We start from the raw sequence: 17,951 nt of genomic DNA, 5'->3' as shown, positions 1-17,951 counted from the left end.
TTCAAGGCTTTGTAAAAATTGAAAAAAGCTTTATCACTTTCTAGCTTGGCATGGATGGTACCATGCTAAATCTGAGTTTCAAACATCTGCTAGAAAAACAGACACTTGACATGAGGGGATTTGGAGTGTTGTTGATGTTGTAAAGTGTTCCATAAGAAGGAGCTGCTCTCCAATTACAAAAACATGTAAAACTTGAGAAACACCCAGGGTTTTCTGCTCTTCTGCATAATGTATGCAGTACTCTAAGTCTGAAAGGGCATTGTTTTGATATATTTGTGTGAGTGTGTGTGTGTGAGTGAGTGAGGGAGAGACTACTGTCCAGAAACGACAGAGACTGTCCTCGAAGATAGGGGAGACTATTGTTCAGAGACTGCCAAGAATCCAGACTATTTGTCCTTTGAGGAATTTCCCTCAACGTGCGCAGACCTATGTAGTATCAAAATTTCAACTATCATGTTATACCATCATTCATAACCCAGACAGACACAGAATTCTGCAGAAAGCAGGGACCTTACTTGTGAGCCAGAGCCTTGAAAAAGCCCCAAGCTTAGTTGTCAAGATGGGGCAAAACACGTATTCGCTTGGATGCTGCTTGCTCTATAAATTCGCAAGCCTCAAAGAAAAGAAAAACGTAACAGAAACAATCCTCAAAATGGAAACATTTCTCTTTATTTTCACTGTTTGAACCTTGTCATAGGGTGTCCTAATGATGTTCTGGCAGATTGCGAACTATGATGAAATAAATTAATTAAGCATTTGGCCAAATAAGCCCAGATGAGCTAAGAAAAGGAGCATAGCAATATAAGGTGATTAGCACTCTGTAATATATTCAGTTGTAACCCCAATTGGTATAAGGCCCCATCCTCCTAACCAGAGTGCAGACTGCACCACGCTATTCTGTTGGATAAAGAAATTATGTCATAAGTCAGTGGTCTCCAAGCTTTTCAGTAAGAGAGCTACATTGTATATTTTACAAATATTTGCGGGCCAAAATTAAATCAGTTTTATAAATGAATTAATACGTTTTATGTGGATCTTTTTTTGTGATCAGCATAATATGAATCAGAACAAAAGAGAAATGTGACAATTAAAAAGAAACAATGCCATGCTTAAACTGAGAAATGATGTATCATGAATGAAAATGTCAAGCATCAGCAAATGGTATGACAAAACAATCAATTACCTATTTGTAGATAAGAAAAGCAGGTTATTTTTTAATTTTAAATATAGAAAAAGTTACAAGAAATGAAAATTTGTCGAGTTTTGTGGCACATAATAAGAAAATAAACGTACTCTGAGAAAGAACTTCAGTAAAGCAAAGCAAATAATGTATTTTTGTTCGACCTTTATTAATGGCTCACGTTTATTTTGGATTTGAGTCTGCACCTTTCGACACCATTCTGGTGAATCGTGTTTTGCATCATAAACAGCAATACATGAAGTACAAAATTAATGGGAATGACGGAACTGTTTTTTTTTATTTCACAATTTCGCAGAACTGTGAGGTTTCAAGCTTTAGGAGCCATTTATTAGAATGGACTTCAAATGCTCATCAGATAAATTTGCTCAATATTTGGACTTAACATTCTTCATTTTTGAAAATGTTTGTTCACACATGTACGTTGCAAATCGCTTCAAATTTGTAAACTGCTCAGACTGTAAAGATTTATACAGTTGAATTAGATTTCCTTCTTTACACTTGCCTTTCTGCATTTCATCTGATTGAAGATTAATCATTTTCTAACTAAAACTTGCTTTAGAGTGTTTAAATATAGCAGTCAAATGGATTATGAAACCGCTTTATTTAATCTTTTTTTCCATCAATATCCGAAAATTCTTCCTGAAATTGTTTTTGCGAGTCAGTAACGATTTCTTTTGCAAATGAAGAAGAAAGTTCTGCTGCACATTTTTCATGAAATGTTTTACAACATGGGAAATGAGCTAAATTATGAACATACACCTGTCCTTCACATCACATCAGTTTTGTCCTGAATGTCTTGACATGCGCGGATAGATCACAAATTAAATTGGTTTCTCTTTCATTTGATTCATTTAGGCAGTCAGGTGTGCAAAAATGCCAATTCCCAAAGCCAGTAGGTGTTTGATAAAAGTGATTTGGTTCGATTCTTTTCTGTGATAAATTAATCAATTTCCTCTCTGAGAGGAAGGAACTGTGATAGAATTTTTCCACAACTGGACCATCGAACTGCTGTATGGTAAGACAAGTCAACAAATGCAGAATCAGTTTCTTTTAGAAAATCACAAAACTGGAAATGATTAAGCCAGTGAGACTGAATGAAATTCACAGTTGAAACAACATGTTTAAGAACACAAGACATATCCACTTATTTTCTGCACAATGCCTGTTGATGGATAGTGCAATGCAGAAACATGGACTTTGAGAATCCACTAACCTCATAAGCTTTTGTGATATGTCCAATCAAACCTTTCTTCAACCCAGACTTGTTCTTTCCTCCATCAGTTGTCACGTATTGCTTTTTATTCAACTCCGGTTATATTATGACATTTTTTTTTCAATTCTTTGAAAATGGCTTCTACTGTAACTGTACTGTGCAGGCAATGTACTGATGCCAATTCTTGTGACATTAAATTCACTGTCTCTTGTAAGGATAACACATTCTTCTTGTTGTAAAATGTCTAAATCCCAAACTCTCAAAAAAGCAATAAATATGGTTTTATAGTTTTGTGCATTGGTGAACGCATGCTGCCAAACTCTAAATCACCCACACTTTGGTATGAATCATACTTTATTTGGCTCCCTAAATGTGCCCAAAAGTGTTTTGAGCTTGACTATAATGCGGGAAGTCAAGGGTGTCATGCAGTGCTGCTTCATAAAATACAGCTACTTTCGTGGAAAACAAATTCTGGAACAGTATTGGAAAATTGCCCTTCTTGTATTTTCCACATAGACAGGTATTTTGCACCTCTCAAATGTTTTATTCATAATTAAAATGTTATGTTACTATTACTGAGCCCACAAGCAGGAGTGTAATGATTTAATTTACAGTTTCTGACCAGTCTGCATGCATTTCAGTACAAGGTCTCCAGAAACAATTGATAGACTGAGGTGTGAGAGATATTTGCTTTTGAGCTGATACTGATGAGGTTGACAGTGTCTCAGGCCAATGGCTGTAAGATGTAGAAATCAAAAAGCCCAGTCGGTTGAAGTGGGCTTATGCAAAGTCACCTTATTTATTGGCAGAGTAGTAGTTACAGTGGATTGGTGAACAGCAGACAATTAACAGTGTCTGTAGATGAGACCTAGAAAGAGAAGCAGAAAGCAACTGGCAAAGGATACGTTTTTCGCTTATAGTTGTGTTTCCTGTAGCCTTTAAGTCAAAACTGAAGTGTAAGAAATTAATATACCACTGATGAAACCCCTTTATCAGAACAATCATTAAATTATTGTTTATCTTGTTACGTCTGTGTATGCTGTTTAGTCAAGTTCTGAAGGTGGCATTAAAATCTAGGTCTCCAGGTTTCAATGCAAATATTGATGCCACTATTTTATGTAGATAACATATGTTTTGAGCTTTAATTTGTTTATGACTTTTTTTGTATAAAACAAAACAAATTCAGAGACATTAGAGAACATTTAAAGAGGACAAACGTGCTGAAAAATTGGCCAACAAGAGTAAGAGGAACATGATAACATGCTACTGTTTTATACTAAGCAGATGGACCTTCAGGCTCCTACAAAAGTACATAAGTGAAGGGGCTAGCTGTAATTGTTCAGGTAGCATGTAAAAGGTACAAGGACAAATTTGCATTACATGAAAGGGAACTTGGTTTGCATACCTTGCCCCACACTTGCAGTTGTAGTAGGGTGTGGTCTTCGTGTTTTGTGCAATATTAGTATATGAACACATTTGTTTAAAACGTTGCATATAATGTTTGGCTATCCTTTCTATATTCAGCTGCAGGTGGCCTCAACCAATCCTCTGTCTCTAAGTGAAAAAGATCAAGGTGCCCGTCAAACTACCCCTAGAAACACGGAAGGAGCTGGGGTATGAGCATTTTATTACACAGAAATGTCTTTACGGTCTTAACATTTCCTTGAAGTATGATTTTGTTAAAATCTGTATGTGGTGGTTCTGTATTTTGTGTGGACACTGTGTTTGTACTCTATGTATTGAATTCCTATCTGTATTTTTTAGGATGGCTCAATGAAGGTTTGATTTCAGGGTCTGTTTAAACTCTTACAATGATCACCACTTCTAGAATATGTTGCACCTTAAGGCTTGTCATTTGTTTTTTTCCACCAAGGAACTTGAGAATCTATGAGTCTAAGTGAAGTCCTATGTGTTTTCTTTTACATTGACAGCAGATCCCTGTCCTGTGCTGCCCAGAGGAGGCATCCAAAGTGAATCCCCACCTATGGGGTGAACACTGTTCCCCTGATAGGGCACTGGGGGGGAACTCATGGTTCAGGTAAAAAAAACATTTAATTTATATCCCTGGTGCCGAGGTAGTCTACCAATCCTACAATGCAGTGCACAACAATTCGAATCATTTCCACCCACACAGTGTATGGGACAAGTTTAGTGAATGCTCTCTGTCTAGGATACCTTGTGCCGCCTCTTCTTTCTGTCAATGAGACCCTCCTTGGCAGAGTGCTGTTAGCATGATACAAGCAATTTTCAGTCCATTCCATACTCTTTCAGTACCATAGGCCTGTCCTAGCAATCACAGGTTCCAATGTGTTTCTGTGTGCCATCCTTCAATAGATAATTTGATGGCAGACGCTTTATCTTCGAAATTAAATCCTAATGCTTTTTCCACAACACCTCCTGACCATAAATCCATGCTCATCAAAACTAATGGGAAAAAGTATTTATAGGAGACTTTTCTCTCTGGCAGGCCCTAAGTAATATAACTGCTGGTACTCTGTTGTAATGCACTGTGCAAGATGGTAGTGCCAGCAACAAGTGTTCTGTCAAAGCTATCCTAGGTCTCTTCTTGTAGCTGGTGAAAGATGGTCAAGATGCAGCAAAAAAAAGTGTCCTGGTTTAAAGCCAGTTCTGTGCTCACATGCATGGCCACAGGTGTTGTCTTTTGTCACCGTTCCTGCTTGTGATCTACAGTGTTCTCTAGACATTACTAGACCAACCAGTGGACATGCCTTTCAATGACTCTCGCTTTTTTTAAAATGTATTAATTCTTTGAGGTCAAACATGTACAGTACAACAAGTACATTAGCATAGTTATATTACTGATCCAAAAGTTTACAAGTTGTGTTGATGTGTATTACATCATAGTGCAAGTATTGTGTAAAGGGAGGCATAGTCATATGTTCAGTTGGTCCCATTTCCTCCATTGACACAACACACAGCACGCCAAGGCTATGGCCTACCAAATCCCTGGGTATTCCCTGTTATGACCCTCCAGCCCCGAGTCCTTCCCAGTACAAATCATTTTGCCAGTTTTGGGTACCACTGTGGGCAGATCGCGTGCTGGGGTGCCCTCATTGCTGTGGCTATTCCTAACAGTTCCTGTGCATAGTTCCGCTAGATAAGCCCCAAGGGGGCCGCAATGTTTTTTGTTTGTGAGGTAAAAAGAAGTATCAATGTGTAGCTTTCTATTCGCGCATTGCAGACTGTCAATTCTTGAAGCCAGTCAGTAGCCCTAGCAGTTCTGCGGCTTCCCCAGTGCACTGCAACCCTGCGTATAGCCAGTAGTAGTGATATTGCTGTGAAGTGCTTGGTACCCTTTGAAGTATCCTTGACACAGTCCAGTAGTGCTATGTGTGGGTTGGCCGATAGTCTGTCATTTTTGCCAGCAGGGTCAGAACTGCCTCCACATAAGCCCGGGTAGGAGCTCATTCCCATGCCAGGTGGAGCAAACCTGTATGCTCTGCCCCACAGCACGTGCAACTATGAGAGTGGAACGGGTGTATACACTATAGGCAAGCTGGTGTACTGTCTGCGTAAGTATTTGAAGTAAAAGAGTTTGTCAGTAATTCAGGGGCATTTCTCCCATTTGGCACAGTAATGTTGCCACTGGATGTCTGATAAGGGTACACTTGGGTCGTATTCCCATGCGAGCCAGGCTGGCACCGCACAGATTGCTTGATTCTGAGATATGCTGGCATATAGCTTGGACACCAATCTCATCGTATCGGATGACTTTATTATCTGTGTCAATGATGCAAAGTCAATAGGTTCAGATGGATAGTCCAGAATTCGTTCAAAAACTGTGCTGCGAAGCCTGACAGATGTAAAAGTATCTAAGTTGTAGGATTCCCTTGTGCCTGGAATAGTTAAAGAATAAGGAACTTTCTGTCCAGGTACAAGTGACCAAATTCCGATATGGCCATTTTATGCAGGCTTTTCTGTACCGCCTGCTCCAGGCTGTAGGGTAGCATGGGATTACTAAAAAAGGGAATTGCTGGGGAGTATAAAAAGGAGCCACACACTCTGTGGCATAGTGTGCGCAATGCCCAGCACAGTGTTACAACTGCCTTCACCTTCTTCAGGGCCTCGGCAACACCCTGGGGAGTGTCAAAACCAAGGGGCATCATCTACTTGTTCTCGTTTGAGTACCAAGTAGGCGAGCCGTGCATCAGGATGATACCAATGTGCCATGAAATTACATTATGCCACATAATTTAAGCGGATGGATTCTAACTCTCTATGTATGACAATTCCCAAGTATTTATCAGATTCTGAGACCCATCTAACTGCTAACTGTAGGGGACAGGGCTCTGTGCTTTTGGTTAGTGGGAAGAGATCTTTTTTGTCCCAGTTGATGGTGATGCCAGAGTGCCTCCAAAATCTGATGATTTCCCTGATAAGTGGGGGTATGTTGTTTTTACCAGATGTTTCACAAAGAGCAATACGTGTATTCATGATAATATTTTTTTCAAATGAAAGAAGAGTCACCCTATATTAGGTGCCGTTCTTGGAGATGTCGGACCAGGGGAACCATGGCTAGGGTGATAAGTAGTGGGGATGGGGGCAACCCTGCTGGATATCCCTGTTTATCCGGAATGTTTCAGATAATAGACCATTAACTCTGACTCTGGCAGGGGATGGGCATAAAGCAGTTGGACAAGTGCCTGGAGTCCTTTCAGAATACCATATCACCTGAGCATTTTGATGTCAAAAACCACTCCACGAGTCAGACACCCTGTCAACATCTTTTTGGCCTCAAGCTCTGATTTTAGGTGTTTGGTATAGACTGGGTAACACAGTACGAAGGTTAATTGAAGTGTTCCTGTGGGGCAGAAAGACAATTTGCACCAGGAAGACTATCTTTTTGAGTAACGGGGACAGTCTATCACAATCACCTTGGCAAGGATTTTATTGTCATAGTTGTGTAGATAATGGCCTTCAAGAGATGCAACGAGTGGCGATACTCCCGTGATTGGAGAGTACTGAAATCACTGCCTCTCTAGTTTTGGAGGGACCCCTCTTATTATTGAGCGCTTCATCATGTATCTCTAGGAGATATGCAGCCAGTGTGTGTTTATATGCTTTGTGAAAATTGAATATCAGGCCACCAGAGCCCTGTGCTTTGCAGAGCATCAGTGGCTGCCACTGTCTCCTCGACTGAAATCAGGTGGCCTAAAAACTGTTGATGGCTGCTGTCCAGCCAAACCAAGGTGACTTCATCTAGGTAGGCAGAGAAGGAATCAGTAGGTCCTGCAATCCAGGTTTCGTATAAGCATGTGTTGTAGGTCTCAAACTCAGCTAATATATCTGCATTGTCCAAAAAGACGCGCCAGTTTGGGATGTGATAATGTGTATGTTACCCTGCTGCCTATTGGGACATAGGAGCCAGGAAAGTGTCTTACCCGTCCTTTCCTTCCTCACCGTACAGTCAGGCTGGTGCATTCTTGCCCAGGTAGTGCATCTTCCTATCTTCTAGGTCTCTAAATTCCTGAAGTAGCTGGTGTTGCTCTTTTTAGTAATTGATGATGTGACATGGGACACTCGGTTTTCAAGATCCTTAAATCTGTTTTCCAGTTGTGTGAGCTTTCCCCTTAGGTCTCAGAGAATCCTTGCATGTTTAGCCTTAATGGGCTCCCTCAACGTGGCATATTTCTCCACTATACCCTTGCTTAGTATGACATAGTCTGAAGGGAGTCTGTAGGGAAACACCATTGTGGTCTATGCAGTTGGTAGCCCAGGAACAACAGCTTAGTTTGACTGGGGAATGGCCTGATGGTGCATGACCGGTTCCCAAATCTGGGGTAGACAGCCAGTAGTCTAATCTGGAGCAGGAACTGTGCAGTGAGGAGTAGCATGTGAACTCTTTAGTGGAGGGATGTACCTGCCGCCATAAATCTCGGAGCCCAAAGAGATCCAATGCAACCTTCAGTACGTTCACTGAGTTTGTGTGGAATGAGCGTTATGTACTTGTGGAGTTGAGTTCTGCGTTTAGAACTAGGTTGAGCACTGGGTTAAAATCCTCCCACATACCCACCCCCTCCGCCCCACAGCATTGTGTCGACCTCTGAGTGTCTTAAGATGGTAAGAGTCTCTAGAAAGAAAGGGATGGGTTTGGTATTTGGTGCATACACTTATACCAGGCCAGCTTTATGTTTTCAGGGGAGACAATTAGGACCAGAAATCGACCGTCTGTGTCTGTGTTGGTGATGCAGTTGAAAATCAACATGTGAGCGCAGGAGAATACAGAATACTCTTGAGTATGCTCCGTACAAGGAGAATAATCTATGGGGCACCATTTCTAAGCGAAGTTCTGTGTGTTTCTCAGGGGTAGGTGCGTTTCATGTAAAGGTGTGATATCGATGGCGTGTCCATCCATGTATTCTCATACTCAGCATGATTTGTGGTGATCGTTCAGGCCCCGAATATTCCAGGTTATTAATGGGATGCGTTTCCTAGGGGGTGCCATTGTGGTAGATAATGGCTTAAAGGTACAATATAGACACATAATGTATATGTGGACTACTGTGATGTGCAATTGCATCACATAGGATATAAAAAAAACTTTAAAAAATTCAAGAATTCAGTTTCCACCTCCCCCACCCACACTGACAACCCCAATCATCAGTAGTGCAATCCCACAATCAGAAAACCATGTTAATTTTTGGGGAGGGAAGCTCAAAAGCTATCCAGAGCGGTATACACTATGGTGCATTGCAGCTCCCACCGACACACCTTCGATCAATAATAGTTACCACCATTATTTGAATCTATAGCAGTTCATAGGATCCTAACCTGTATCGATTCATGCTCTGATCCTGCAGGAGACATGCGGCTGGCATTGTGTCATGCCAGTTTCATCTCTTAAACTGCAGGTGTTAAGCGTCTGGGAAAATGGGTGTTGGGAAGGCCAGTGTTCGAAGTCGCTCAACACCTCTTCATCCCCCTGGAGCTGTCCAGAACCACTATCAGTGGGATGAGATGGGAAACCAGTAATCATCTGTGGAGCATTCTGATCAGGCCTCGGGGACTTGCAAAATTTGGTGACTTCCTCTGCAGGAGTAAAAAATGGGTTTACGACTCAAATTCTACCCGCAGACAAGCAAGGTATAACAGGGCATATTTCACTTTGCATTTGCACGGTGTACGTTTGACTTCCACAAATTTCCAGTGTGCTTTATGTACCGCTATTGTATTATATTGTACCATTATTGTAAAGTCTGAAGAAACTGAGAGCACTGAGACTTGGTATTACAATACATCCCGCTCTCTTGCCAGTCTTAGGATGGTGTCCCTTTTCTCGAAAGGTAAGGGCTCATGCAATTATGGGCCTAAGGGGAGCTCCAGGTGAAGATCTAGGGCCCAGCAACATCTGCACATGCTTCACAGATAAGCTGCCTCAGCAAAACAGGTCGACCATAAGTGTTTCAGCTGACATGGCCATCCTACCGGTTTTCGTGGATTCCGCTACACCATTTGTCTAGTTGCTCCAGTTTTGTCTTTGTTTCCGTGAGTTCGTCCTCTAGGTCCGAGATTCTCTACTTTGTGCCATCATTCTGACCGAGTGGCGAACCGTTTGTTCAGTTAGGCGGTCCATTTGTGCTACCATGGTATCAGTCTTTGCATCAATGGATTGCAGGCTGATTTTGAGGTCCATGAGCAGCCCAGTCATGGACTCACCCACATGCTGGGTCCTCAAATCATACAGGATGTCTCTCCCCTCTCATTTCAAGGCAGTCCTCCCGACCACCACTTTGGCATGGGTTCTAGCCCAGCCGCCCTTAGCCTGAACGGCATCCCTGGATTAAAAGGATAAATCCTTCAAGTTCATAATTAAAAAGATGTATGCACCTAAGTTCATATAAGGTCTTTTTACAAGAGTAATCTGTTCCTTGTTTAAATTACCAGTTTTCTGTCATGTCCTTCTGGCACACTTCAGTCCCTCACGTGCTCACAAATGTCATACAGATGATCCTGGGCATATTCGCATGTCGTCAGCCGATATTGTTTTGCCGTTTCAGCATCCTGCTTTACTGCATTCAGTTCTTCACTCATGCAAAATGCCATGTGTGTTTTCTCTAGTAATGCATTCATTTTCATTGGGCCCAGCACTGATATAACCTATGAGCCTAAATACTCATGTGCCCATTTTGCTTTGTTCAGATCGAATTCAATCTGTCTGCTGTGATTAAATTGGCTCAGAAAACACCTGTAGCTAAGTCTGAATCTGTGCACAATGCTAAATTCCTCAACCTTCCCAAACTATACTTTTGACACCTCCTTGAGAAAGTAATGTTCTCGGTGATGGTTATGCAAAGTTTAAAATCATAATGTAGGATATATATGTTTTCAAATATATATTATTTCATTATCCACATAAATCACAATAAAGTACACTTAGACTAAAAATATCTCTTTAGCAGGGTTTCTCTGAAAAGAAAATAAAGCAGGGAATGATTTCCCTGTAGTTAGACCTTAAAAGGGTGAAAACTTATCCAGTCATCCTAATACCTTTGGAAGTGTGTGCTATTCTATCATGCAAAGGAGAGAGTTAGTTTGCATTGTTTTTGTAGCTCATTGATCAGGGCCCAGGAATACAGTTTGTAGTCATTTGTTCTAAATATAAACTCATTTTCATTTCAGCCTTCTGCATTCAGATTGCAGTGTCTTTGGATATTAATTGACGCTACCATATTGTCATTCATTATACCAGCGTTTTTGATAGGTGTCCTTCAAGTAGTGGGAAAACATCTCAGAAAGTCTCCATGGTCTGTCTTCTGGATTCTCACACAACTAAGTTTTGAACCATCCGTTAGGTGATGTCTTACAGAGGGACAGAGAGGTTTGCTGTGGTTAAGATCTGAGCAAAGAGAACTGAAAAAGCACCCATATCTGCTCTTTAAGGCTTCTTGTTTAAAAGAGCAAGGGGACATCGCTCCTCCTCCACCTGTGATAAAATCACAGTGTTCTTGTTTCCGCATAATCCTCCCTATATAGAAATAGACCTGACAAATGGATGTGCATTGTGTTTCCACCTATGTGTATCGCGAGACTCACTGTACCAATTTACTGAACATTTTCTGATTGAGAAGAGAGAATATTTCAAATAAATCTTCAAGAAAGAGTCTGTATGCAACTTTTTTGCGTTTCTGGTGCCGGCTAGTGCTTGTTTTTCTAATATATTTATGACTATCGGAGAGACTCCCTTGATGCTGATGGAAAGTTTACTTGTAATCCTAATTCTCCGTTAAGGACATTCTCTCTAAATTTATAAACGTTCAGCCCGTCTGCTTTTTTCCCAGGATCTTAGGTGCTTTTAATTGTGGCCTTATTTGACTCTTCTCAATCTGACCTTCAAAAACTGTCTACCTGCTTTCCGTGACAGCATAAAGCAGCTTCCTGGATGGATTTAAACTGAGTCATTTTTTTCAGCGTTGTTATAGGAGTATTGTTGCTAATGGCAGGCTAAAAGCTATGTAAGTGCCAATGGCATGACAGTTTTTGCCACCAAACAGCAATGCACTGGTCGACAGCAAAGAAACAGCGTTCCTAGCCTTCAGTTGTGGCTCTGGGCACTCTGCTTGTTGCCACTTTCTTCTTTTTTAGAAATTCCCACATTAACTTTGTTAGTGCTCTAGGTTTACAGATCCTGAAAGTGTAATGCAGCATCTGGATACATCATATTAGCGTTGTTTTAAATGGGCAGACAAATAAATATCTAACGAAACACAAGGGAAGATTCCATGTCTCTTGAATTCAGTCAACACATTTTTTTTTGGCTGGAAACTGTCTTGGTAGATTCAAAACTAAGCTGCCTCAGCCAAGAAACTGGACCTTTAGGTAGAAGAATTTGGCTTATAGTGTTTACATTAAAGGACTTTTGTTAGCAATGAGAAGACAGTCAAAGAGAAGGTTGAGTGGTGATATGTATTGTGGATGTTTCAGGAAAGAGGCATTGGAAGCTGAATTTTTGCCAACTCTTTTAATCCCTGATCGCAGCAAAATTATTTCCCCTGCCTCACTGTCACTGCCGCAAGGTAACAGCTTCACTAAGGCTTATTCTACCAAGTTAATGTCATGCTGGTATGCTTGGCAAACCAGTGGACGCAGGGCCCTTTTCCATTGCAACATCGCCTACCGTTTACTAAGTTTCTTGTATTTTCTTGTCCTGGAACTGTCATTATGCACAGAAAATGAAAGTGAAGTTGTAGAAATGAAAATGAAGGAGGTTTCTACTGCATACACACAACACATTCTAGTTGCCCCATGGGTCACAAAGATTTTGAACTGTATTGGAATGTCTAACTAAAGGTGACATGAGGCGCAGCCAGTTACCCCATCCCTTACTTTTGTGGGGCAGATGCAGCACTTTTTTTATTTCATCCAGACATGCTCAGTGTGCCAGTTTGGTTTAAGGCATGCCTAGACTAAGCATTCTTGACTGGCGTTTGTGTACCTTTTGACTCCTTGGGGCTCGTTAGGTGGAAGAGCAAACCTCAGGGGGATTAGGTGTAATTTGCACATTTGAAATATTGCAATGGTTCTGTTCATGTCACCAACAGCATGAGCTGTTTAATTTTTTTTGCTTGTAGGTGTACACATAAAGCAGATAGTAAAATTCCATAAAAGGTTGCATTGATTTTGCCTTTGTCTCCATCTAAAACACTGGATGTGGCTTAGTCTGATGAAACAATTTAGTGTAAACCTGCCCACCACTAAATTGCCCTTCTTTCTAAATTGGTGCTGCATAGAAAAAGCAAACCACTTGCCACCATGAAACAAGAAATGCTTCAAGTAATACACATCAAACAGAACATCCCACATAGATGCAACTCAGCATCGATATTTTAAATTGTCAGCTATCACTATGCTCACAACAGTATTTGCACGAAGACTCGCACCGGACAAACATCCAACAAGACGCATTAGACAGACCTTTCATATGCATCAACACATCTCATAAATGTCACACAGCCGGCAACTGCAGGCCTTTATTCCAATCTCCGAGCAAAGGGAACATTACCTTCTCAAGAAAATATAGCGACTGGTAAAAGCCCCTGGCAGTCATCTTAGACATCACAATTCACTGGCTTGCAACTTAACCAACATGGCGCTGGCTGCCAAAGAGAGACTGACCATAATATAATGCCCAGATTAGGACATTATTCGGTGACTAAGACTGGTAGGCAATAGAAAACCTAGAATTGTGTGCTAAGGCCAATCTGCTGAAAGCGCTGCAATACTATACTAATGGCAGACAGTGCTGTATACAAAAGCTAAAAACAAACACAATTCTCTGCCTTTTTTAACATACTTCTATGTGATGTTTTCATTCAGTTATACTTTTTGACCGATTTGGGTATTTGGACAAAATACACATATTAAAAAAGCGAGAACATGCTTGAGAAAAAATTGTCAATTTGAATACATGCATATTTTCAAATTTTGTTCTGGGATCTAGAACGTTTGTTTATAAAAATCAACCATGGAGAACTAGAATTGTAAGTAATTAATGTTTTGTTGTGATGCCCCTCCAAAATGGCTGTTGAATCTCATGTTACCCTGTGCCATCTAAGGTGCTCACTTATGTGCTTTAGAAGAGCCCATCTTGACATGGCTTTGCACGGCAAACAATGGACTTCTTGACAGTTCTAAACACATTTGGTCTGAATTACTATGCTTTACTCCTAGCTTCACAACAGAGAAAAACACACCTCAGTCTTTGCTCCCTTTGACCTACGCTAGGTTCCGAATTACTGTTTGAGTTGCTGGGCTTCCTTGTCTAAACGACACATCTGAGACTAAAAATTGCTCAAAATAAACACATTCTGAAATATGAAATTCTACATGTATGCCACTGATAGACATAAATTGTACATTCCCGAAGTTAATAAATCTGTTAAAACTAAGACAGTAAGCAAAAGGATGATTTAAGTCCTCACTGCGTGTAGACTAGTAATCCCAATGAGGCAAGTAATATTGGGCTGTTGTACATCTGGTAGTTTTCACTTGGGCACTTGGTCTTTTGGAAGACGTTGGGAGTGTCTGTTTAAAACCCAGGTCAAAAAGGTGTGGGAGTCCCCAAGATTTTTTCATATCTGTTATTTTGCTCCTGAGAGTTACTGATGCCTGCACGACAAGTATTTCTAAGGTTGGGGACATTACTGGTCCACTCATAAGGAGTGGGACAAATACAGAAGCAATTTAGTGTGAGATTACAATTTGGGTGGAACTGAAAATCGAGGCTTGAAGGGTATAGACCACCTAGGAACAGGTGGCATCAACATTATCCTACTACCATCACAGAGTGTGTTCCAAGACAGTTCAGGCTTTGACGTGGAAATACTGATCTGGTGCACAAAGTAACAGTGGCTGAGGTCATCACTCAATTCTGGTCACAAAGCAAGAAGAAAAGGGACATGGAGAGCAAACGCTATAAGTGCTGCAGCTTATCTGCTCCTCACAGCATTCTTCTGTTTGTGAAAGCAGCAATGGAACCGAAGAGCGTGGATGAGGAATAGACCCAGACAGGGAAAAGCCAAAGGGCAGTAAAGTGGATGTGAATCTACAGAATATCAGATCCTGATTGTTGAAACCCCATTTGTATTTCTCCTGCCACTCAAAGAGAATTTGAATAAAGTGAGTAAGGAAGACATTTTAAACCATAGGTTTAGTAACTCCATCGCAGAATGTAAGGGGAGATCTGAAATTGTTTATTAACACCAAGTGGAACTACCACAGTTTAGGATGTGACATCCATTGCACATTTTTCTTGACCTGTAGTGGTATTTGAAATGTGACCTGAGCAGAAAGAATGATAAATGAACAACACCCAATGCTCTATGAAAAGACTTCTGTAGGGGTTTCTTTCTGTGGAAATAAAAAAACAGCAGAGTATGCTGCTATGACATTGCGACCAACCAGGCATTATGTTGTTGCCAAACATATTACCCCTGTGTTAGTGGGAGAACTTTTGTCCCAAATTCCCCAGCCAGAATGGTAGAGCTGTAAGGGTGGTCAGCGAAGTATTATGGGCCATACTAAATTGGGATCTATGCTGGTCAAGCAGTTTAGTAGCCTACCTGCCGTGCTTTAAATTGCCACCCTAGATTTGTTATTTGACCAGCACAGTCCCATCGTTTACCATTAAGCCACCCCTGGCTCCTTTGAATTACTAGAGAATCGCATTCACTTGTCATCTGGAGATAGACTAAAACGGAAATCTCACCATTACTGGTGGTGAACATTTGAGCTTAAGTTTGGCTGACATTTTATCTAATTATCTATTAGTGTGCCTATATGTTGCTGCATATATTACTTTCAATTAACATACTAAACGTTTTATGTGAGTAAAGGCAAATGACAGTTTTCATTTCTGAGTCGGGGAGCAAATCAGGTTGAAGCACACACTCGCATAAATGCCACTGTCTTCCAAATCTCGCAGGCATAGAGCAGCTAAAGTTTTTTTTTTCTAGTATATTTGACAGTTTCCTTACGAACCATTGTTCATTTTTACATCTTTTTCAAACAGTAAAAGTTGTTTCTTATTTCATTTTCTTTAAAAGGTTGAGAATCCCGAGATCAAAGCTTTGCAAGAGAAACTTGCCGCAGCCAACTTCAAAATGATGGAGTATCGCAACCAGATCCAAGCCACAAAGCAGGAACTAAAGATTGCACACAAGGTATGAATGCAAAGGCCAAGTAATGGATAATGGATTGCTATTATGACTCCTAATCCCTGTCTTGGCAGAAAAGCAGCAACAAACTCTAATTGTAAAGCCCATTCCGGCTACCAGTGTTAGTGCTCAACTGGAATAGTATACATAAATTACATTGATTAACTAAATCGAGGCAATAAGGAACTATCATTAGACATTCTGGTGCCAAGCAGGAGGAACACTGGGCTTTACTGATTGGGCTCATCACCCAGGTTAGAATCAGTAGAATGCTCGCCTTTTTATGGTGATGTGCACTCTGGTTCCTCTTGCAATGGTTTAACCAAAATGCTGAGGTGGAGCAGTCTTCAAGCAGGGGCGAGGCAGTCTTAATTTGGAGGGTGCAGGTCTCTATGTTTGCGTCTGGCAGGGCAGACAGATAATGTGGCCTGCCTATGATGTACCCTTGATATACTGGCCATTCCCAAGGGGTATAAGGATACTGCTGGCAGAAACTGATGGTTTCACCAGTGGTGTCATTCTATTCAACATGTAATATGAACCAGTGAGTACAAATATTTACACCAGTTTCAAACCAAGATTATTGTGTCAGACGTCAGAAACAATGAATTCAAAATCCCATGATTTCCTTAGCAGTTTTGTTCTTTCAGTTTCACTTTCTTGTAGTCACAGCATTTGTCTGTAACATCATTTTGTAAATCACATGCCAATGGATACAAGCTTTAATTAACAATCAAAGAATGGCTAGACCTTCCTGAGACTAATGTGCAAATATATTTTTTATCTTTCATCTCACATGTTTTCTCTGCTTTTCACGTTGGAATGTGCACTATTTATTCCAGTCTGGATTGTAAAGATCTCTGTCAATACACACTAGAGTTGTTATTCTGTATTTGCCTTAATACCAGGTTGCTGCAGGAGAGGATGGATGCAACTGCATATGGCTTATCATAATTGCATCAAGTATTCTAAAAAGGGTATCATCAATCACAGAGTTTTTCAAATACTCTGTAAGTGATTTACTTTTTTTTAAATGGCCGAAATCATCTAGTTGACTGCTGAAAACCGGATTTAGATTTTATTTATATCTTTTTCGGACCAGTGATTGTTGAATGTAGTTGTGATCACAGTGCAGACATGATAACCTAGTATTGCTGTGCAAAAGCAAATAAGAAACATGAATAGCTAATTGTAACAGGGAAACAAGTCTTGGATGATACATTTGACATGCACTGTTATGCCTTTTTTGGACAGCAAAGACAAAGATGTTACTTTGGAAAGATGATGAATGTATTAAATGAGGGAAGGGAAAACGGTACTAGAGAGCAAAGATTAACTTTTTTTCACGGTTCTGTTGTATGCTTACTGGGCTGGATTGGACGTATCAGAGGCTTTCTAGATGCCCTTTATTGATATAAATAGTCCTTCGAAGCTGAAGCATGGCCATGTCGAAGATGGCCACTGATTGATCTGACACCCAATAACGGCCCCTTTACCTCCAATTGAGGTGCGTCAGACACGGTGGGACAAGAGATTATGAGAAGAGGTGCGATATAGAGCAGACAGCTGTGGACCTGATGTGGATCGTAGTTTCATGGCAACCAGATAAACTGACCAAGGGCTGTTCTATAGTGGATGAGTGTGGGTAGTTGAACCATGTGTAGTTTGGTCTGTCTAGCAGCGAAAAAGAACTTGTTAGTCACAGCAGGCGAATGCATAGAATGCCCAAGCTGGAGAATGACAAGTGGGGAAGGGGCTTCAGTTGAGCAAGGAATGAGTGATGTGATAAAGTGGATTATTATTTGGGATAGATGGTAATCCACCACAAATAATAATGTCACTATTCTTGTAAGATTAGGTAAGA

The 17,951-nt window shown here is 40.7% G+C and overlaps 1 protein-coding gene across 2 annotated transcripts in view; it reads left to right on the top strand.

Moving 5' to 3' along the window:
- The window catches only part of CCDC13 (coiled-coil domain containing 13), a 527,643-nt gene that overhangs the window by 143,948 nt on the left and 365,744 nt on the right, over positions 1-17,951 (top strand). For both annotated transcript variants that reach the window (XM_069211020.1, XM_069211021.1), the window contains exons 5-6: positions 3,939-4,028; positions 15,977-16,093. In XM_069211020.1, the coding sequence (XP_069067121.1) occupies positions 3,939-4,028; positions 15,977-16,093 (207 nt within the window). The remainder of the gene's footprint in view (positions 1-3,938; positions 4,029-15,976; positions 16,094-17,951) is intronic.

The sequence above is a fragment of the Pleurodeles waltl genome, chromosome 10 (genome assembly GCF_031143425.1).
Source record: "Pleurodeles waltl isolate 20211129_DDA chromosome 10, aPleWal1.hap1.20221129, whole genome shotgun sequence".
NCBI lineage: Eukaryota > Metazoa > Chordata > Amphibia > Caudata > Salamandridae > Pleurodeles > Pleurodeles waltl.
Note: the sequence above shows the minus strand (reverse complement) of the source record. Positions and strands in the feature narration are given on the sequence as shown.